This window comes from Thalassophryne amazonica, chromosome 7 (genome assembly GCF_902500255.1).
Source record: "Thalassophryne amazonica chromosome 7, fThaAma1.1, whole genome shotgun sequence".
Classification (NCBI taxonomy): Eukaryota; Metazoa; Chordata; class Actinopteri; order Batrachoidiformes; family Batrachoididae; genus Thalassophryne; species Thalassophryne amazonica.
The window spans coordinates 50,255,762-50,280,131 of NC_047109.1; the positions used below are offsets into that span (position 1 = coordinate 50,255,762).

Sequence of the window (24,370 nt, forward strand, 5' to 3'; positions counted from 1 at the left end):
GATTTCGTGTCTGCTACCTACAACGCACGTGGAATGTCTCAAACCTAAACCTACTTCTAGGCATCTTATATATGCTACTCTGGAACCACCCCTAAATCCAAACAGTTCAACTGTCAACCCCACTGAGGTCCTTAGAGTGGGTCTCATTAACATAAGATCACTATCCTCAAAATCATTTTGTTGATTAATGATCTAATTATTGATCATCACTTAGATATGATTGGGTTATGTGAAACCTGGCTTAAAACTGCAGCTGTCCTCCCCTTAAATGAGGCCTGCCCACCAGCATATACATTTAGTCACATCCATCATGATGTGAAGCAAGGCGGGGGTGTTGCTCTTATTTATAAATCTAGGTTTAGCTTATTAGCTGTTGGGGGTCACAAAAATAACTCATTTGAGCATCTGATTCTCCGCTCTGCTCAGGATATTACGCATTGCCAAGGTCAGAAGAATAAAAATCAGCCATACTAATTTGTCACTGTATATAGGCCTCCTGGCCCATATTCTGAATTCTCAGATGAATTTAGTGCGTTCATCTCTAACTTGTCAATGAGTGCAGATAACATTCTGATTATGGGTGACTTTAACATTCATATAATTAAGCCTTCTGTTCCCCTCTGCAAATCATTTATGGAAATTTTGGATGCATTAGGATTTCGACAATGCATTCGGGACTCGATGCACATTAGTGGAAATACCCTGGATTTGGTTCTCGCACATGGTATTGCTGTCATGAATATTGACATCATGCCTCTTACATCAGTGGTCTCTGATCACTCTTATTAACCCTCTGGGGCCGACGCCATCGTATATGACAGCTAAAACCAAGCTTTACTAAATTATAAATAACTTTTGAATGATATGCGATAGAAACATTTTTTTTTTGCTGAAAAGATAACTCCGTGGACTTTCGAGCCAGCCATTGGCCATCTTTGTACTCCTCATAGAAGCTGTGTGATGACGTCACATGTTTTTCCAAAATCCAATCGTAGGGCAGATTTACCTCACGTGAAAAGCCAAAGATCGTTTTCAAGAGTGATATGTTACTAGTTGGCCCATTTGAATAACCCCCTGGGTGCTCCAGTGAGTACATACTATTAGTACATACTCAGTGTGCCCTGCGCTATTACGCACAGCGATCAGTGAAAGCAGGAGCAGACGGAGAGCCTCTGATGACAATCTCACGTGCTCAAACAAAGAGTGTGTAACTATCAGGATTGCTCCACTAGTTTGCATGTAAATGTTACTGGATAACTCTGTTGCTTTCTCTGCATAAAGCACTGTTTACCATATCAATGGACAACAAGACGCATAGACCATTTTGTATATATTGTTCAAAATGTGCATTTGTGTTTGTTTGAACCTTTTTGTTGAACAGACTTTCACACAAGACCTCAAATTACCTTTATAAAGTGTCAAAACAGTTGTTTATTATAGTTTGCTGTGCGTTTTGAAGAAATGTGTGTGGAAAATTATTTTTTCGCTTTATTTTTTCCTTGCCTATTTTTGATTGTAAACCTTTATTGTACTTATAAAAGACAACAAAAACATATATATTCTGAAAGCACAAGGTTGTCCTGAAAAAAAGAGACATAAAACTTGATTGTGGGATGCAGGGAGAGCTGTTAACAGCAATAATAAAACATTTATTCCAGGCGAGTGAACTGTCCAAAAAATGCCCTCGGACCCCAGAGGGTTAAGTTTACAGTTTCGCTGCCGTGTTTAGTGGAACAACAATCTTATATATATCACTACGGCGATGCATCAACTCCTCAACTAAGACTGAATTTGAAGCTAGACTGCCTGATGTCTTAGCTTCACATTTGGAAAATACCCAATCAGTAGACAGACTTGTGGATAGTTTAAACTAAGTGCTCAAAACTACACTCGACATGATTGCACCATCTGTGTTAAAATCGCACTCCCAAAAACACAGTCACCTTGGTTCAATGGTTACCTGCACGACCTCAAGAATAAGGCTAGAGGACTACGAGGTCTGTTAGAAAAGTGATGGACCTTTTTATTTTTTGCAAAAACCATATGGATTTGAATCACGTGAGATTACATCAGCCAAGCTTGAACCTTCGTGCGCATGCGTGAGTTTTTTCACGCCTGTCGGTTGCGTCATTCGCCTGTGGGCACGCTTTGTGGGAGGAGTGGTCCGGCCCCTTCGGCGGATTTTCATTGTCAGGAAAATGGCTGAGTGACTGCCTCTTTGCTGCATCAAAATTTTTTCAGAAACTGTGACAGACAGCCACAGTCACACAGATTAAGGAGCATTACAACCGGATTAAAGATGGCCCACAGCAACTGAGGGCACGCCGCGCTGTGAGCGGCCATCGACAGGCTGAAACGACCAGATCATTTCCAACGTGAAGGCTGTGTTGATCCGGGACGTCATCTGACTACCAGAGAAATGGCAAGAGAGGTGGACATAGCAATTTTTCGGCACATTACACTGTTACAGGAGATTTTGTAATGAAAGACGTGTGGTGGAATTCGCGCGTCAGGACGGAGCCGCTAATGGCGTAGAACAAAAAGCACCTCTGTGTTGGAAGTCTCACGGGACATGTTGTGACATGCCCAGCTCTTCCAACATTCGGAAGATTCAGACAGCTTTGGGTGGCTTTTCAGTCGAGTGAGTATCCGAGAAATTGTCGAAGAGCTGGGCATGTTACAAGATGTCCTGTGAGACCAACACGGAGGTGCTTTTGTTCCGCGCCATTAGCGGCTCCGTGGTGAATTCCTCTGCTCCTGTTTTCATGACAAAATCTCCTTTAACAGTGGAATGTGCCGGAAAAGTGCTATGTCCACCTTTTCTGCCATTTATCTGGTAGTCAGACGACGTCCAGGATAAACACAGCATTCAGTTTGGAAATGATCTAGTCGTTTCAGCCTGTCGATCGCTGCTCAGAGCGCGGCGTGCCCTCCGCCATTGTGCGCCATCTTTAAACCGGCTGTACCACTCCTTAATCTGTGTGATGTCCATAAAATCGTCCCTGAAAGCCATCTGAATTTTCCGAATGGTGTCCACCTGGCTGTCTATCACAGTTTCTGGAAAAATTTGATGCAGTGCTGCTCCAGCCGTTCAGACATTTTCCTCACAATGAAAATCGGATGAGGGGGGAGGACCAGTGCTCACTCAAAGCCTGCCCACAGGCGAAAGACGCAACCGACAGGCATGAAAAAACTCACGCATGCGCACGAAAGTTCAAGCTTGGCTGATGCAATCACACGTGATTCAAATTCATAAGGTTATTGCAAAAAATAAAAAGGTCCGATACTTTTCTAAAAGACCTCGTACAATGGAAATGGCGTTGTTCAAAATTAGAAGTATTCCACCTTGCATGGCATGATGCTATCTTAGACTATAAGCATGTATTACTGGCTACAAAGCGGACCTATTACTCTGATTTTATCAACAAAAACAAGCATAACTCAAAGTTCTTGTTTAACACGGTGGCAACACTTATTCATGGACAACCACCTGTAGTTTGCTCTCCTTTTACAGCACAAGATTTCCTGGATTACTTTGAGAAGAAAATTGAAGACATTAGGTTAAACATATCCCAGCATGCCTTAACCCAACCACTACACCCTGCTAATGAGGTGGGTGCCATTACTGAGGTATTACCTAGATTTACAGAATTTGATAGTATCTCACTAGGCATGCTGACAAAACTCATAACGTCAACAAAAAGCACAACCTGTTTATTCGATCCTATACCAACAAAACTGTTTAAGGACCTGTGATCCCCTCTTGGGCTGACTGTGCTGGAAATGATTAATCTTTCTTTAACTTCTGGATGTGTTCCTAAATGTTTCAAATCTGCAGTGACTAAACCATTACTTAAGAAATCTAATCTTGACTGTAGTGTATGAAAAACTATTGGCCGATATCAAATCTAACATTTTGCTCTAAAATTCTGGAAAAAGTGGTGTCAAGGCAGCTCGTGGACTATCTGACTGAGAATAATCTCTTTGAGTCACTGCAGTCTGCTTTTAGAAAATATCATTCCACAGAGACTGCTCTCACTAAAGTGGTGAATGATCTTCTGCTTACAATGGATTCGGACACCACTACAGTTCTGGTGCTGTTAGATCTCAGTGCTGCATTTGAGACAGTGGATCATTGTATTCTACTTGAGAGGCTGGAAAATCATTTTGGGATTACAGGGAGTGCCCTTGCATGGCTGACGTCATACTTGACCAGTCGTTCTCACTGGGTTTTATACAATAACACTACCTCTAACCTTAGTGACATGAAATTTGGGGTTCCACAGGGGTCCGTCTTAAGCCCCTTGTTTTTCTCCCTTTATATAGCACCCCTTGGGCACATATTGCAGAGTTTTGGGATTACCTTTCATTGCTATGCTGATGATACTCAGCTATACATGCTGATAACTGCTGGTAATCTCGTTCACATAAAATCCTTAGAAGATTGCCTTGCAGCAGTGAGAAGTTGGATGTCTAGAAACTTCCTACTTTAAAACTCTGATAAGACTGAAATGACGGTTCTTAGTCCAGTGAGACATCTGCATCAATTTGACCAGTTAATGCTTAGCTTAGGCTCGTGTGTCATACATCACACTGACAAAGTGAGGAACCTTGGGGTAATTTTTGATCCTATGTTGTCCTTTGACCTCTACGTTAGAAACATTATGAGGACTGGTTTCTTCCACCTGCGAAATATAGCAAAGATTCGTCCCATCCTGTCTATGGCTGATGCTGAGACCCTGATCCATGTATTTATCTCTTCTAGATTGGACTACTGCAATGTTCTATTTTCTGGTTTACCGTAGTCCAGCATTAGGGCTCTCCATTTGGTTCAAAATGCTGCAGCCAGACTTTTGACACGAAACACATTACACCCATTTTGGCATTTCTTCACTGGCTTCCTGTCCCAGTGAGATCAGATTTTAAGGTTCTGCTCCTCGTCCATAAAATTGTTCACAAACTGCCACCTCCCTATCTAGCTGACCTAATTAGACCTTATGTACCGGCCCGGGCTTTGCGTTCTCAGGGTGCAGAACTACTTTGTGTCCCAAGGGTGAATAAGAAGTCTGCAGGTCATAGAGCTTTCGCTTATTGTCCCCCTGTTCTGTGGAGTGATCTCCCTGCGTCAATAAAACAGTCAGATTCTGTGGAGACTTTCAAGTCCAGACTTAAGACACACTTATTTTCCCTTTTGTGTCCGATTACCTTAGTTTTTCCTGTTTTTCTTGTTGTTTAATGCTGGCAAATTATACTATATTTCTTGTCTCTCTGATGTCTGATTCTGTTTTTTTCTCTCTGTTTAAGGTGCAGCTCCATCCAGAGATGGGAGTTTTATTTGTACTGGAGACCCTCCTCTCCTGTGCACCAACAGCATTTCCTGTATATTCATTTTGTGAATTGTTTCTGTGAATTGTTCTGTAATTTATGTCTGTAGCATGGCCCAAGCAGAGGGTCACCCCTTTGAGTCTGGTCTGCTTGAGGTTTCTTCCTGAAATCATCAGAGGGAGTTTTTTCTTACCACTGTTGCTCTGGGGGTTAGTAAAGTTAGACCTTACTTGTGTGAAGTGCCTTGAGGGAACTCTGTTGTGATTTGGCGCTATATATATAAAAAATGAAAATAAATTGAAATAATGCTGCCTAATTGCCTGGTCCTGACTCCACTGTATGTCCTAGCGAGGTAGTCAGTCCAGCTTGGCTAATGCAACATTCAAACATTGTACAGATGGCAGGCTGTGGGATTTGTTCAAGGTTGATGTGGTAACTGCAAACTGTATTTATTTGAAGCACAAACATTATAGTTTGATTGTAGGACAAATAATGGTCAGAATGGCAGTGTAGGGTAATGTAATGTAACACAAATTCAAACTCATCTTCAGACAGATCTGGATCTGTCTTTAGGTAAATTTGGTAAATTTGAGGTGTCCTTGGTCTGAGATGCCAACCCGGTCTCACGGCAAGTCGTGATTCAGCAGCACGAAACATACATTAATCTATTTGTTCGTGATATTGTGACGAAAAGTGCCTCATTTTCATCACGGCAGCACAAATTCATTCTCATTCATTCCGTGATGGCTGCATGAAATTAAAAGTGAAGCGGGGGTGGGGGAGTCGGGTGGTTACGGTTAGAGTGGAGGGGAAAGAGTAAGATTAGGTTATGGTTAAGGTTACAGTTGGGGGTAGGAGTAGGGTTAGGAATAGTGAGTTAAAAAACATCCCGTCACAAAAATTTGACTAATTTCGTCACGGGAGCACGAAAAAAAAAAACAAAAAACAAAACTGTGAGACTGGGCTGGTGATGCACGACTGGGCTGGCGATTTTGTGTATCAGTTATTCCTACTCATCCCCTCATCCAGCTGTTTTCTTATGCTTGGAATTTAACATCATTTATGGAAATACCAGTTTGTCTCTGTACCAAATATTAAGGTCTGTTTTTCTATTGTATCAAATTCTTATTTCATGCAATAAAATGCAAATTCATTATTTAAAAATCCTACAATGTGATTTTCTGATTTTTTTTTATTATTATTATTCTGTCTCTCACACTTGAAGTGTACCTATGATCAAAATTACAGACCTCAGCATGTAGGTGGGAAAACTACAACCCCAATTCCAGTGAAGGTGGGGCATTGTGTAAAATGTACATACAAACAGAATACATTCATTCATTCATCTTCTACTGCTTCTTCAACCTATATTCAATTGAATACACCACAAAGACAAGATATTTAATATTCAAACTCATAAACTTTATTGTTTTTGTGCAAATATTTGCTCATTTTGAAATGGATGCCTGCAACACGGTTCAAAAAAGCTGGGACAGTGGTATGATTACCACTGTGTTACATCACCTTTCCTTCTAACAACACTCAATAAGTGTTTTGAAACTGAGGACACTAATTGTGAGTGTCATGATTGGGTATAAAAGGAGCATCCCCAAAAGGCTCAGCCGTTCACAAGCAAAGATGGGGTGAGGATCACCACTTTGCGGAAAAATTGTCCAACAGTTTAAGAAAAATGTTTATCAACGTTCATTTGCAAGGAATTTAGGGATTCCATCATCTACAGTCCATAATATAATCAGAAGACTCAGAGAATCTGGAGAACTTTCTTCACGTAAGTGGCAAGGCCGAAAACCAACATTGAATGCCTGTGACCGTCGATCCCTCAGGCATCACTGCATTAAAAACCGACATCAGTGTGAAAAGGATCTTACCGCATGGGCTCAGGAACACTTCAGAAAACCACTGTCAGTAAACACAGTTCGTTGCTCCATCTACAAGAGCAAGTTAAAACTCTCCCATGCAAAGTGAAAACCATACATCAACAACATCCAGGAATGCTGCCACCTTCTCTGGGCCCGAGCTCATTTGAAATGGACTGACACAAACTGGAAAAGTGTGCTGTGGTCTGATGAGTCCACATTTCAAATTGTTTTAGGAAATCATGGATGTCGTGTGAGGAAAAGAGCGTCTTGATTGTTACCAGTGCAAAGTTCAAAAGCCAGCATCTGTGATGGTATGGGGGTGTGTTAGTGTCCATGGCATGGGCAACTTACACATCTGTGATGGCACCATCAATGCTGAAAGGTACATCCAGGTTTTGGAGCAACACATGCTGCCATCCAAGCACATGCTGCCAAGCCACATTCTGCACGTGTTACAACAGCATGGCTTTGTAGTAAAAGAGTGCGGGTATAGACTGGTCTGCCTGCAGTCCAGACCTGTTACCCACAGAAAATGTGGCACATTATGAAGCGCAAAATACAACGGAGACCCCGGACTGTTGAACAACTGAAGTTGTACATCAAGCAAGAATGAGAAAGAATTCCACCTACAAAGCTTCAACAATTAGTGTCCTCAGTTCCCAAATGCTTATTGAGTGTTGTTTGAAGGAAAGGTGATGTAACAGTGGTAAACATACCACTGTCACAGCTTTTTTGAAACGTGTTGCAAGCATCCATTTCAAAATGATCAAATATTTGCACAAACACAATAAAGTTTACCAGTTTTAACATTAAATATCTTGTCTTTGTGGTGTATTCAATTGAATATAGGTTTAAGAGGATTTGCAAATCATTGTATTCTGTTTTTATTTACATTTTACACAACATCCCAACTTCATTGGAATTGGTGTTGTACAAGGGATGAAATGCTTATTTTCCCCACTGTAGCTATAGATGGCTACAGAAAGAATAGCAATATCGTTCACTGTCAATCAAACTGCTTAATCTGGGACTGTAAGACATACACAAGAAATAAAGTTTAAATGTTTCTCTATCCTGAATAGGTCTTGTCAAGGTTTGGGTAAGCTTTAATCAGTGCTGCCCTGTAGGATTGTTGCCTTTCAGGTGGGGGTAAAAATATCCTAGGATATCTTCTCCCAGGAGGGGAAGATATCCTTGTGGTCTAGAAAAACTAGTACTGTCACATTTTAAGAATTTTGGTATCAATTTGGTATTGAAGTATTGGTTCTCATGATTTCCTTATTTTCATCTACTAACATTGCAGCAGGTGGCAAGCAGATTTATGGGATATTGCACAATCAAAACAAAGTTGCTTTTTACTTTTAATCAGTCCTCGTTATATGCTCTTTTTTAGTTATCTTGTTAAGAAACCAGAGTGATTGGGCTCATTTATTTATCTACTGTATCTATTCACTCACTCCAGGTACATGGCTCTGCATTTCCACAACTTCAGAATAGACCTCAATAAATACATACAGTGGTTACCTGTTATTTTTTTTAAATGCATCCAAGCTCTATTGATGTGCTTTTTTCAAAGCCACACTGAGAAACATGACAGTTTGTGTTTTTGTCCATATATATATATATTTTTTTATCTTGTTTTCTTCCTTTTCTTCTTCAAGGACAGATTATGTACATACAGATGTTATATGCCACAGACAAACACAGTGGGACGCTGGCATGGAGAGTGTACAGTGTATGAGTGACAAACAGAAAAACGGATACAACGGGGATAAAAGGCAACTGAGATTGTAAGAAATAGAAGAGCTGACCATACAACCCGTTCTTGTGCTTGAAATGGAAATCTGTCCTTATTTTTAGAGCAACATGACGCATGCACAAACAGAGCACGTTGTGTCACACGGACAACCTGACGACATCAGACGCTTGAGCACAACATGTAGTGTTTTAGAGTAAGGGCCATTTGAACAGCATCACAATCGTTTCAAAATACTGTACACAGTAAAAGTACAACAGCAAACTTATTCCACATACCTTTCAGATGTCACACCACAGCTTTAAACAGATCTGATATCTCTTGCACAGTAGATTTAAGGGGTTATTGCTGGTTAAAAAAAAAATCACACACATTCAGACAACAGATTTAGGTTCCGCCTGTCAGAGGTGAACTTGCCTCTCGGTGCAGCCTCCTTCTTAGCAAAAATTTGCATATAGTCGCCGCACACAAGTATTTGCGCAAAGGTACAAGCGCAGCTGTATTGAAATACCTCCTGCTGTTTGTGCTGTGCAGGGAAGAGGCTGGATAATTGCACCATGAGGGTTTTGTGGGACCCATATGTGCACGCCAAAGGTGCACATCAGAGGGAGAAACGATGCACCAAGGCGAAGCCGTCCTTGAACGGGATTCCTGTCAGCAGCAGGACTGATCTTGATTTATAGGGGCCATCATCGGCTGGCAGAAGAGACAGGTGGAGCCCAGGCGCGCTTGCTGTCGTCAGCCACAGGTAACGGCTAATTAACATGTTTATGTCCCCGCGGCTGGGCTGGACACAAGTTGACTTACAGCCATGACCGGGGGACTGACACGGTTCCAAATCATTTATCTAGCTGGTCAGAGACAGAGATGCTGTGGAGAAATGTGTGTGTGTGTGTGTGTGTGTGTGTGTGTGTGTGTGTGTGTGTGTGTGTGTGTGTGTGTGTGTGTGTGTGTGTGTGTGTGTGTGTGTGAGAGAGAGACAGAGACACACTCAACAACATGACAAAGTCAGATACACAAACTTACAAATTATAAATTACGTCATCAACCATTGCTTCTGGATTCAGATGAAATCATCCCTCAGGTTGTTTCCAGGTGTTTTTAAAAAGCTTGTCATGGCAAAATAGAGCACATCACTGAAAACTTTACATCTTTTTTCCTCTTTTTTTTTTTTTTTTTTAAGGAGTTATTCATTGTGTACGACTTCTCAGAGTACAAAAAAATGTTTTCCCCCGCACCGCTCGTTACCGTGGGATTGTTTTTACCTTTTTTTTATGACATGGAATTACTATTCATAGTTATTCAAATACTTATTAACATCATCATCAATAGTATTATTAACACCAACAAAGTAAAAGCAGGTAACCTTGCAGAGTAGAACAGACAGTGCGGGGAGGAGGGGGAAGGGCGGGGCCAGTGTCGGGGTGTTATGGACTCACAAAAGGAACATCTCGAACCAGTACATGCTATCAACAAGCCACAAAGAGGGTGAAGCCGCAGGTTTGAAACAGAAAGCTTTCTTGTCACTGGACAGCCTCTTCCTGCTTCAGAAGGCCGGAGCGGGGGGTACATGGGAGGTGCCGTTGGGGACCGGATGACTGATGCGGCCTAGATGTATATTTACACTGGGGAAAGAAGAGGAAGGAGTGATGTGGAGGAGAGAACACTACAGCAATGTGAGGGGCGTTGAGACACAGGTCGGGGGTGGTGAGGAGGTCTACATGCGAAACCGTGATATATACCCTCCCCAAATTACACAAAGGGGGTGGTCCTGACTGACATATCACCACCCACCTTTTTTTTTGTTTTCAGTACATTTTGACATCATTCATAGCAGGTTCACTGCTGCACGGTTAAACTAAAAGACATACGTGTGTGTGTACGTGATCAGAGAGTGACACCCCGCGTGGCCACCAATTAGACAATTTTAAAAAGGTCACATGACCAATGGTGTCACATTATGATGGTCGCTATTCACAAATCTCCACCATAATACTGTGATTTTTATCATCAATTCTATAAGGCAAACATTGTATGTCAGTTATTAGTCTATGCAATATAATACATAAATGATGGTCCAGTTGTTAGATTACATATTTTCTTCATTGATTACTGACACATCATTAATTATTAATCAATAATACTCATTCTCTATCAGCATCTGTGCAGTGATAGGAATGAGAGAGAGAGAGAGAGAGAGAGATTGTGATGAGCTGACCTCGAAATGGGACTGAGGGTGTTGGGATTCGAGGGTTATTGTGTTTGATGCAATGATTGGATGGTTCTCCCGGAACAATGCATATTCTTTTTGTTCACAGTGATGGGTTCGTAATAAAAGATTTCATTTCCTTCTTCCTTCTGCAGAGGGGGAGGGAGACAGGAGCTTTGGGGTTTTAGGGGTAATTCCAGGAAGAGCTCTATCTTTACACCTTCAGCAGAAGAAGCACAGAGAGGCAGATCCAGATTCCGGCGCCGATGTTCATCCCGGTCCCTCTTCCATACACTGCACCCGGTCCTGGACAGGAACAGAGGATAGCCAAGAGGAAGAAAGGGGAATAATTAAACATTTAGTGCTGTATTGTTTAGGACATTCGGAAAGCCAATTAGTTTGTCAAATATAAGGGTTTGTCTACACTTTTGGTGAAAACCACAAGACCTGAAGGCAACCAGCTGAACAGACTTATTCATTTGCTCATGAACAACATTGGTTAGGTCAACTTTGAAAGTGGAATGTTAAGTTCAACTAATTTAATTTACTGTCCATGAAGGCAAGATATTCACTTGACTTATCAAATATGGTGCATCAGGAAAGTTTTCACAGCACTTCACTTTTACCACATTTGTACAGCCTTATTCAAAAATGGAATTTTTTTCCCTCAAAATTCTACTCACCACACCCCATAATGACAACATGAAAAAAGTTTTCTGTGAATTTTTTAGAATTTATTAAAAATAAAAAACTAAGAAGTCACATGGACATAAATATTCACACGCTTTGCTCATTATGTTGCTGGTGCACTATTAGCAGAAATTAAAGCCTTGCCTTAAATCTAGTTGAATATGATGCCACAAACATGGAGCATCTATCTTTGGGCAGTTTTGCCCATTCCTCTATGCAGCACCTCTCAAGTTCTGTCAGGTTGGATGGTGAAGGCCGGTGCACATTTTCAGATCTCTCCAGAGATGTTCATTCAGGTCTGGGCTCTGGCTGAGCCACTCAAGGATATTCACCGAGTTGTTCTGAAGCCACTCCTTTGATATCTTGGCTGTGTGCTTAGGGTCATTGTTATGCAAAAAAATGAACCATCACCCCAGTCTGAGGTTAAGAGCGCTCTGGAGCAGGTTTTCATCCAGGATGTCTCTGTACATTGCTGCATTCATCTTTTCCTCAATCCTGACTAGTCTCCCAGTTCCTGCTGCTGAAAACCATCCCCACAACATGATGCTGCTACCACCATGCTTCACTGTATGGATGGTGCCTGGTTTCGTCTAAACATGACACCTGGCATTCACGCCAAAGAGTTCAATCTTTGTCTCATTAAGGGTTGGGTATCATTAAGAAATTCGATCCACCGATATCAAGAGCCTTTTTGCTTTATGATTCCCTTATTGGTCCTTCAGTTCAGGACACTGGAGTGGCCGTTGTTTTTGAGGGTGTTTTTGAGGGAAATGATCATTTCGCTATGTTGATTGCAGACTGCAGCAGGTCTGCTTGAAGCTTGAAACACGAAGCAGTGCTTCAACACGCTGTTTGCTGATTCTCTGCTTCGCTGGTTTTCAGAAGCGGCAAGTCTGCAATTTCTTCATGAACCACTCTCAAAGCCATGTAAACATGTCAAATGTGAGTCAACTTTGTGCGGATTAAAGTCACGAATTGGGACTCTTGTTGCAGGCAAGAAACGAGAATTGTCCTCGGTTCCACACCGGAGTTTTACGTGATGGTTCTCTGCCGTAAGCACCAGCCGGTGCATAAACTGAAGTTGTCCTGGGTCTTTCCCGGGGTCTCCTCCCAGATGGACGTGCCTGAACCACGTCAGCTGGCTCCTTTCAATGCGAAGTAGCAGCGACTCTACTCCGAGCTCCCCACGGATGACCAAACGTCTCACTCTATCTCTAAGGGAGACACCAGCCACCCTCCTGAGGAAGCCCATTTTGGCCACTTGTATCTGTGATCTAGTTCTTTTGGTCATGACCCAACACTCATGACCATCGGTAAGAGTAGGAACGAAAATTGACCAGTAGATCGAGAGCTTCGCCTTTTGGGTCAGCTCCCTTTTTGTCACAACAGTAATGTAGAGTGAATGCAATACCGCCCCTGCTGCGCCGATTCTCCAGCCAGTCTCACACTCCATCATCCCCTCACTCAGGAACAAGACCCCGAGGTATTTGAACTCCTTCACTTGGGGCAAGGCCGTATTCCCTACACGGAGTAGGCAATCCATCGGTTTCCTGCTGACAACCACGGCCTCAGATTTAGAGGTGTTGATCCTCATCCCAGCCGCCTCACACTTGGCTGCGAACTGATCCAGTGAGTGTTGGAGTTCACTGGCTGATGAAGCCAACAGGACCACATCATCTGCAAAAAGCAGTGATGAGACCCTGAGCCCACCAAAACGGAAACCCTCCTCCCCCGACTATGCCTCGATATCCTGTCCATGAATTTCACAAACAGGATTGGTGACAAGTTGCAGCCCTGGCGGAGGCCACTTCCACCAGAAACGAGTCTGACTTACTGCCGAACACCCGAACACAGCTCTCGTTTTGCAAGTACAGAGATTGGATGGCCCTGAGAAAGGACCCCCTCACTCCATACTTCCACAGCACCTCCCACAGTATCTCCCAGTGTACCCAATCATACACATTTTTCAAGTCCACAAAACTCATGTAGACTGGGTGGGCATACTCCCAGGCACCCTCCAGGATCCTTGTGAGAGTAAAGAGCTGGTCAGTTGTTCGGCGTCCAGGACAGAACCCACATTGTTCCTCTTCAATCAGAGGTCTGACAATTGGCTGAACCCTCCTTTCCAGCTTCCTGGAGTAGACTTTACTAGGGAGGCTGAGTAGTGTGATGCCCCTGTAGTTGGCACACACTCTCTGGTCCCCCTTCTTAAATATGGGGACCACTACCCCAGTTTGCCACTCCTTACGCACTGTCCCAGACCTAAACGCAATGTTGAAGAGACATCTCATCCAAGACAATCCCTCCACACCCAGACCCTTTAGCATTTCTGGACAGATCTCATCAACCCCCGGGGTCTTGCCCACTGCAGAGCTGTTTGACTACCTCAGTGACTTTCACCAGGGAAATTGATGAAAATCCTCCATCAGCTTCCAGCTCTGCCCCTACTATAGAGGGCGCTCCAGTCTGATGCAGGCTTTCCTCAAAGTGTTTATTCCAGTGCCAGAGTGCCTCCTCAGTTGAGGTCAACAGAGTCCCATCCTTACTGTAGACAGCTTGGATGGTTCCCTGTTTTCCCCTCCTGAGGTGCCGCATGGTCCACCAGAAGCACCTTGGTGCCGACCGAAAGTCCTTCTCCATGGTTGCTCCAAACTCCTCCCACACCCGCTGCTTTGTCTCCCCACAGCAGAGGTTGCTGCCCTTCGGGCTTGTTGGTACCTTGCAACTGCCTCTGGAGTCCTCTGAGATAACATATCCTGGAAGGACTCTTTTTTCAGTCGGACGGCTTCCCTGACCACCAGTGTCCACCATGGTGTCTGAGGTTTGCCGCCCCTTGAGGCACCTAAGCTCTTCAGGCCACACCTCCCCACTGCAGCTTCAACAATGGAAGCGTTGAACATTGCCCATTCTGGTTCAATGCCCCCAACCTCCACAGGGATGCTAGAAAAGCTCTGCCGGAGGTGTGAGTTGAAGATCTGTTGGACAGTGGGCTCCTCCAGACATTCCCAGTTCACCCGCACTATCCATTTGAGCTTACCAGGTCTGTCCAAAGTCCTCCCCCACCCTCTGATCCAACTTACCACCAGATGTTGATCAGGTGACAGCTCACCTCTCTCTTCACCCAAGAGTCCAGAACATGCGGCCTCAAATCAGATGATAGATAACAAAATCAATCATCAATCTTAGGGTGGTCTGGTACCATGTACACTTATGAGCATCCTTATGTGGACAGTCTGTGACTAACACCGAAGTCCAATAACAAATGACCACTGGAGTTTAGATCAGGGAGGCTGTTCCTCCCAATCACACCTCTCCAGGTGTCTCTGTCATTGCCCATGTGTGCGTTGAAGTCCCCCAGCAGAACAATGGAGTCCCCCACCGGAGCCCCATTCAGGGACTCCATTCAGGGACTCCAAGAAGGCCGAATATTCCAAAATGCTGTTCAGTGCATGTGCACAAACACCAGTCAGAGTTTTCCCCCCCGCCATCTGAAGACACAGGGAGGCGACCCTCTCGTTTACTGGAGTAAACTCCAACATAGCGGCGTACAGCCGGGATTCGTGAGTATCCCCACACCCGCCCACCGCCTCACCCCCTGGGCAACTCCAGAGAAGAATAAGGTCCAACCCCTATCAAGGAGAGTGGTTCCGGAGCCGAGGCTGTGCGTGGAGGTGAGGCCCACCAGATTTAACTGGTATCGCTCCACCTCCCACATAAGCTGCGGCTCCTTCCCCCACAACGACGTGATGTTCCACACCCCCAGAGCTAGGCCCTGCTGCCCAGGTCTGGTTTGTCAAGGCCCTCGACTTTCACTGCCACCCAAAGGACAGCGCACCCGACACCAGCGGTTCCCCCTGCGGGTGGTGAGCACACAGGGTGGAGATGGAAGGTCCACGTTGCTTTTTCGGGCTGTGTCCGACTGGGCTCCATGGTAAGCCCAGCTATCAGGCCCTCTTTGATGGACCGTACATCCAAGCCTGGCTCCAGATGAGGGCCCCAGGCTTCCTCCGGGCCGGGTCACGTTTCCTCTACCTCGTTCTATCATGGTGTCTTGTGAACCAATCTTAGTCTGGCCTCTCGCCTGAGACCAATTTTCAATCAACAATAATAATAATAATAATGAAAATAATAATAATATCATCTGTTTTGTGAGACTAAGGGCATAGCTCCAAAGAGCCAGACAGATTTCGGTGTAATTAATAACTTCACTGTTTTAAATCAAATGACACCTCTTTCCAAATGTTATAAAACAAACAATAAACTACCACCAACTAAAACCATTTATTTTGTTTTTTTCCCCAAAGTGAGACATCCTCCATTTCATATGAATTACATTCTGACATGCAGCGCAGCCAGCTGCAAGAGCTCAGCTCAGAGACTATGGAGTTACATTTGTGCCATTAATATCTGAAACATCCATCATGTACATCAAGTATCCAGTGACCATGTACAGATTTTATTGATTTTTATTTATGTTTAGAGATCAAGGATCCAGTGACCAATTTCATATTTATTTACTTTAAGACTCAATAAAATGTTGTTGGCATAGAAAACCTGTAAAGCCTACTTTTAGTACACAGAAAATTCACAAGAGCTATTGATAAGGGTCTGGAGGGTCCGCTTATCGATCTGACAAAGAATCAGATCGATAAGCGGAATTGATAATGGCATCGATATCGATATTGCCTTTCACTAAGGAGTGGCTTCCATCTGGCCACTCTACCATACAAGCCTGATTGGTGGTTTGCTGCAAACATGGTTATTCTTCTGGAAGGTTCTCTTCTCTCCACAGAGGAATGCTGGAGCTCTGACAGAGTGACCATCTGGTTCTTGGTCAACTCCATAAATAAGGACCTTCTCCCCTGATGGGCAGCCAGCTGTCGGAAAAGTCCTGGTGTATCCAATCATCTTCCATTCACGGATGATGGAGGCCACTAAGTTCATTGTGAGCTTCAAAGCAGCAGAAATATTTTTGTACTCTTCCCCAGATTTCTGCCTTGAGACAATCCTGTCTCAGAGGTCTACAGACAATTCCTTTGACTTCATGCTTTGTTTGTGCTGTGACATGCACTGTCAACTGTAAGACCTTATATGTTGACAGGTGTGTGCCTTTTCAAATTATGTCCAATCAACTGAATTTACCCCAGGTGGACTCCAATTAAGCTGCAGAAACCTCTCAAGGATGATCAGTGCAAATAAGATGCCCCTGAGCTCAATTTTGAGCTTCATGGCAAAGGCTATGAATGCTTATGTACATGTGATGTCTTAATTTTCATTTTTAAAATAAATTTGCAAAAATAAAAAGAACTTTTTTCACATTGTCATTATGGGGTATTATGTGTAGAATTTTGAGGAAAAATGAAGTTGATCCATTTTGGAATAAGGCTGTAACATAACAAAATGTGGAAAAAGCAAAGTGCTGTGAATACTTTCCAGATGCATTGTATATTGCATTTTATATAATGGCTGATGGAAATTGTCATTTGATTGGTGCTTTGTATGTCACATGGCATGGATTAGTCATCCCGTTTGTGTTGCATTGCATTTAGAGTGCAGTTTCGGTCCATTAAGAGTGCAAATTTGGTTCCATACATTTGGTACCATTGCATGCCGTGCACGCGTGCGCACACACACACACACACACACACACACACAAAATGCGCGCGCGTACCCACCCACAATACAAATCCACTGTGCTGTCTGGAGGCTGTTAGCAGGAAGTTAGAATGAAAAGCTGGATTAATTTCTGATGTGATTTTTTTTTCACTGCATTGAGGATGTACACAGTCTTTGTTGTAGTACAAGTGCGCACAAGCGCCGACCCGGTTGCGTGAGTGCGTGCGCGAACACGCACGGGACAATGACACAAGCGAGATGATGATTTGATTGAGCTGACGGTGCTAATTCTTGTAACAAACACACACACACACACACACACACAAAATTCACTCCATTGTAAGCCGCGTGGATGCATGAAGAGCTGGTCAGATGAAAAACGAAAAAGCTGACGTGACTTTTGGAGGGACTGAGGAACTACACAAAGTGGAACACCAAAATGTATGTCCCTTTTCTGTTGTTTATAAATTAATAAAATATCAAATGACAAGGATCATATCATTCAACTCGGCTTCTCCTCACTGAACGGTATGTTCCAGCTTTCACCTCATGAAATATTTGTACCCTTGAACTCATAAACATTCATTGTTTGTATAATGCTTAATTTTTGTAAATTTTGCCTCACACAAATGCATAAATGGCCTTTGTGAAAAATTTTGACATGGGAGATAAAATTTCAAATAAATCTATCTCTCAATCATTATTTTGAATAAACCTTTAAAAAGCCATATTGTCTGATCCCTAATCATTACTAATTACTAAACTATACTAATCATTAGTATAATGAATTAAAAATTAAAAGAGCATTTTACTGAAAACTGTTTTTTTTTTTTTTTTCACTACATCTGCATCATATATTTTTTTAACTCCCTAATGTTGGTACTGGCTCACCAAAAATCCATATCCATCAGGCCACACAATGACAGAAAAAACTTTTGATGCCAGGCATCCATGTTTATTTCTGTTTCACAGCTTACCTGCTGTGAAACAATCACAAAATGACATTTTGTTTGTGTCATTAACAGTTTTGATGATGTGCAAACATTCTCTGAACAATGCAATCTGTCTTTTCATTCTCACTCTGACTGAAACATTCTCTCTGCAAGCAGCCAGGAAAAAAAAATACAGCCAAAGTCCAACTCCTCATGATACTATGCAGTGATGAGACTACTGTAACAGAACCTATCCCGGCGGACTTTATATGGTATTTATGGTGTTTACTGTATCCCCAGGATGCTACATGTTTGCAAACTCTGCTTCATTTTTATTTTATATTCAATTTGTTTAGAAAGTGTATAGAACAGCATTAAATCAACCCTGCTTCATTCATCCTGCTTTTTTCCCAACAACTAACATCACATTTGAAGGGTAAGTGTGAGAAACTTAATTAACCTTCAGTAATCCTGGCTTGTTATTAAGAAATCGTCAATTTCTGAAATGAAAAATGGTGAATGCTTGTGAGGAAGGGAGCACTAATAGTTTCAGTCACAGGCTGATTGCTTAATAATGTGTTGCAGTGGGATGACAATGTAAAAAAGCTACGTGTTGAAACTTTGAAACCGAGAGTGAAGGATGGAAACAAAGGAAAAGAAAAAGTCAGAGAAACCAATGACAGTGAGGGACAGCTTATAAATAGAAAAGCCACAAAAGTATCCGTTTATGGCCAGATTTCTTTCTCCCCTGTGCCACGGCCAAAACAGAAAGGAGTTTGTTGTGTTCTGCTGATGGCAAGAGGAGATTAGAAGAGAAAGAGGAAGCAGAAGGACAGATGATGGAGAGATAAGCTGACAGATGTGGCAGCGATGGGGAAAAAGGAGAGCAGGAAGATGTACGAGTCTGACGGGCGAGTGAGTCATTGAAGGGAGACCGGCCAAGATAATGGGTAAAGGAATGAAAGAAGGAAGGGGATAGATGAAGGACTCACTTAAGATGGTAATGCCGAATGCACTAAAGGGGTGAGGGAGCTAGTTGGGGGAATGGGAGGGTAGGAAATCGCTCATTGGGGACAGTTAATGTGAATTGGACTTGGAAAGAAATGACAACTTCTTGGGTAACGGGACAGAGCAGAGCGATGGGATATGTGCGTGCTTGCTCATGTGTTTTTGCAGGAATGTGTATGAACGAGAGACTGAGGGTGAGAGCGTGCAAAAATGAGAGAGAGAGATAAAGAGAGAGAGGGGGTAATATAGGCGAGCAAAGCTTTAATGGGGCGGAGAATAAGGAAAATGGGAAGAAGGAGGGAGGAGAGGGCTGAGGCGACACTATGCTGTGTGTGCAGAGCGAAAATGAGACGGAGCGAACGGGGAAAAACTGTGTCACTGCATATGTATCAGTTTGACTCGTGCATTTCCTCAAGTCACATGAGATAAATGTGTGCAGTGCGTGTTTGTGAAAGCTCGGCTTTGTGTACACGCCGTCCTGCAGGTGTTTGTGTACACGATGGGGTAACTTACGAAACAGCAGCATGCTGGCGTTTGAAGCTCCCAGACGGTTTGAGGCAAAGCAGGTGTAGTTGCCAAAGTGTTTCTCTGTCACATTGGTGAACAGCAACAGCGAGCGAGTCTTTTCATTCTTGATCCTCAGGGTATTGTCGTTCTCTACCGGCCTAGGTGGTGGAGAGTTGTCGGAGGAACAAGAGTAAAAGAAAGAGATAATATCCCACCTAGTGATTGAGTCAGGCTTTTTTCTACTTCTCCGGAGATTATCATGCCGTACAGTCACACTTCCACTATGCGCCACCTTGCACTAATAGTGAAATCTAACAGTCCATAAATAACAATGGCCTCCTGCTGGGGTCAGTTATACTCTGTTAATAGTTCTCTCTGGCTGGTGCAGGCTGACTACTTCTGTATCTTGCTTTTCCTGATGCCATATCACTCAAACCATTCCGTGGTCTCCAGGACCTTTTCAAACCTCAAAAGGGCAGTTTATGTATAGCTCACTGAGAGCACATAGATTTCCAACAAGCCAATATTAATGCCTGCTGTGATGGGATTATTATGTGATTATCTCAGCTATAGATTAATGCCAGAGGTCAGGTTAGTAGTGTAGCAGCTAAGAGAATATTTCGAGCAAAATCCTGCAAATGGTGATGCAAGCATCAAATTCAGAACAAATACTCCTTAGACATTACTCTTTAAAAAAAAAAAAAAAAACGACTAGCCACTTTACGTCGACGCTACCTGGCTATACCCGCCCGCTGTGCGTAAACAAATGACATCATAGCACGCGCGCAGCCCAAGAATGGTCCACAGAGGAAAAAAAACAACTGTCCGCAGAGGGGAAAAAAAAATCTAAAAAGGCGAGAAGTGTGTTTTGGTCCCAATATGGATATTCCGGATGATTTTCTCATGGATAGTATGACAATGAACAGCAGCCAGAGCAGCCAGCTTGATGAGGACGCACTGCCGAATTGTGATAATAATAAGTGATAATAGTGCAAATAACATGCTGTTGTCATGTTGTATGCATTTTTCTGAGTCCCTCTGTCCATGACCAGTCACCCACAATGACAGATATTCGCTCTTGTCTAACTCAGGCAAATATCTGTCATTGCGGGTGACTGGTCATGAACGTCGGGCCTCTGAAAATGCATACCGCCCTCCTAAAGCATGTTATTATATTATTATTTGTCTGATCATAACACTTCCAAAAGGTATAGTTTGGACTGTCTATGAGTGAATGTTTAGGCATTATGAGGTAAAAACAGCAAAAATGGTGACAAAGGTCAGTTTCAGTTTATACAGGGGTCAAAAGTCAAAGTTGCTCCAATTTTGGTAAAAATGATGCAAAATATTGGTTGAGTTAAATGGGTTTTAAAAAGGAATAATTTGGATCATATATTATGTTTAGTTAGCATGTTACAGGGTAACATGTTGCATGTCATAGAATCCAATGGATGTTAACCTTGTTTGACCTTTACTTTAGAAACCAAGCATTCAGCATAGTCAAAACTATTCCATTTATTAATCCTATTAGCTCAACCAATAATTTGCATCACTTTTTACCAAAATTGAAGGAACTTTAACTTTTGACCCCTGTACAAACTGAAACTGACCTTTGTCACCATTTTTGCTGTTTTACCCCATAACTCCAGAACATTCAGTCATAGATAGTCCAATCCATACCTTTTTGGAATTGTTATGATCAGATAAATAATGTAAACACTGCTTCAGTGGTAGGACGAATTGCCATTAGACTGAATTTTGCAGAGAGGGGACGGACTTTGGATAGCTACGCTACAATTGTGCTGAAATGAATGGAACAAAAAGAAATGCTAACAAGAGCTACCAGAGCTTTCTGACATCCTCCAATTTGATGAGAATCCATGAAGTAGTTTTGACATAATCCTTCAAAGTGTATATAAAATTAAACTTGAACCAGTATCCGGATCACCTCCAAAATTTAATGGAGTCTTCCTTGGTCTAATATCTATCTGTGGTGAAACGTTCGTCAAAATACATGCAGTAGTTTTGACGTAATGTTGCTAATACACAGACAGACAAATAAATAAATAAACATCAATAATTTCATTACATCCTTGGAAGACATAATGAAACAGTGTGGTAGCACTACTTCACTTTGGGTGAGCGGGGCGCATTTCACACACTGTAATAGCCGATTGAAGAAAAGCAGTCATACCTGAGCGAGACTAGTAGAAATGTTTCTACATTTCAGGAAGAAACAATATGACTGTGGTGAAAGGGAATCTGGAGGGAAAGCCTAGATTGCAAAGAAAGGACTTGGACTATCATGGAGGCTCAAATCTCAGACCGGGTGAAGAAAGGCAGTAAACCACTATTTCACCATCTCAAACAGTTGAATTCACCTGTGGTCATCTCTGTACCACTCAAAAGATGCTGTGGGGACTGCCATGGCCTCGCAGCGCAGTATGGCTGTCTTACCCAGCTGGGCTGGCATGTTCTTCACATCTGTGATCATGGGAGGGTCTGGCAGAGAAAAGGAGGGATGGTGAAACAGAAGGAGGGAATTATGCAATTAGTATACATCTGCCTTCACTAGGAAGTGGAGTCAGGTCAGTCTGGGGTTGCCCACAAGGTGGAAAACACCCCGGAGAGTACACAGCTACGATGTATGAATTCATAAATAATAATCGTTGTGCAGTATTTACATATATTAAAACATCACTGTATTATAACATAGGATATATTCATAATGGTATAATATAAGTTGAATTATCACCACTTGGTTGTTCAGTGGAGCAGAAGATACTTACAGTTAACTGTGACTTTAACCTTGCGTTTATGGGGTGGAGCCACTCCATTGTTGGTGATGCACTCGTAGTCCTCGGCCTGCTGCCTCTTGATCTCGGTAATGTCTAGAAACTCCCCATCACTGACAAGCCCATCTGCAGACACAAGGGTGACGGTAAAGGTCATTATATGTCAAATGCAAAGGAACCTGAGCTTTTGATTAGAGGTTTGTTGTGAGAGATATTTGGGAAGGTTGGCTGAAATGCAATATTCTTCCAGTTGTGTTTAAAGGTCAGTGAGACTGCATATATGCTGGATCATTATATTACACATTTCAATACAAATTGCCTTTAATCTTACAGGAAGATAAAAGATAAAAGTGACAAATGAGAAGTTTTGAGACTGACTCAGAAAAAGTAGGGAGGCTTCTCCATCTGTTGCATTCTGAGAAACCAACATTTCCCGAGAATGTGTGAAGTTTTGATTCTCTGAGTGTAATGTTGGGAAAGGTTGGTCCACCTTGATTGGAATGTACAAACCGAGTGTGCATGCCATGTTTCAGTAGGAAATCCATGCATATTTTTGTACATGAGGCCCCAGCTCTTTTGGGTAAGAGCTTTGTTTTATCCTACGTCTTCAGAATTTCAAGTGAATCCCTCTGCTGTCAAAACAAACTAGTGCATTCCCATGGGGATTATTATTATTATTATTATTATTATTATTATTATTATCATAATCAGTATAAGTATCGGTATCTATATTACAATAGCCAAGTGGCCTCTATGTGGATGTTTGTGCGTGTGTATGGCTTCGATCACACAAAAACCGGCAGAAAGCTGACATTTTCCATTTGGTATGCTTATATATTTTGGGTCAAGGATGAACGCTTCTTAATCAGAAATTTGATAGAACAAATATATTTGGACAAATTAGCAGTTTTAGGTAACCAGTAATCAATGGACATTGTACTGCAATGCACCATGGGAGTTCAGGGTTTTGAAGTTTTAAATGTTGTTATTGTGGTTCATGTTAGTTTAACAGTGTTGTTAGTGTTATTGATTTATTGTGTTTTTGTAGTTCATTTGGTTTAGTCAGGTTACTTAAGTATTATGTTGCTCTTACAATGAGTGAGTTCAGTCTCATATTGGTACCATAAATGAAATCTGTAGTGCTTTTAATGGCTTCAGCCTCTGTCTTTTTTTTTTTTTGTCAAATGCCGCACTGGCACACAATCTTGTGAGTAAACCAATGAGTACACTCGTCATAAACTGTTGTAAACTGTGCGTAAAGTATGCAAGGTTCTGCGCCAGTGCGCAAGGAAAATTATAAAATCTTCAAAATTTCTGGCATGCATAAATTTCATGTCACTTGTGTGAACTAGTCATGCTGACTGTCGACAGCACTCATGCACGAGCCGCCAACATTCACATTCCACATTGGCACACATCTTTAAATCCAACTGACAAATTTTAGAGTGGCAAGAGTCTGAGCACATATTTTGAACATGTCCAGAATACACAGACTTATTTTTCCGACAGTCAGTATTTCAGTGAGAATTGTGTAGATGTGACTGACATCAACTCCTCCAGTGTACAGCATGACCCTGCAAATTAGTGCATGAGGAAAAATTAACTTTTAAAAATTTTCCCATTTCATAGAATGTAGTTAATATTTTACTTGC

The 24,370-nt window shown here is 42.4% G+C and overlaps 1 protein-coding gene across 1 annotated transcript in view; it reads right to left on the minus strand.

Annotated features, from left to right (window-relative positions):
* Positions 1-11,200: 11,200 nt before the first annotated feature.
* iglon5 (IgLON family member 5) overlaps positions 11,201-24,370 on the minus strand; it is a 556,035-nt gene continuing 542,865 nt past the window's right edge. Inside the window, exons 5-8 of the mRNA XM_034174134.1 lie at positions 22,713-22,844; positions 22,305-22,425; positions 19,930-20,081; positions 11,201-11,476 (exon numbers count right to left, since the gene is read on the minus strand). Coding sequence (XP_034030025.1) covers positions 11,385-11,476; positions 19,930-20,081; positions 22,305-22,425; positions 22,713-22,844 — 497 coding nt within the window. The 3' untranslated portion in view covers positions 11,201-11,384. The remainder of the gene's footprint in view (positions 11,477-19,929; positions 20,082-22,304; positions 22,426-22,712; positions 22,845-24,370) is intronic.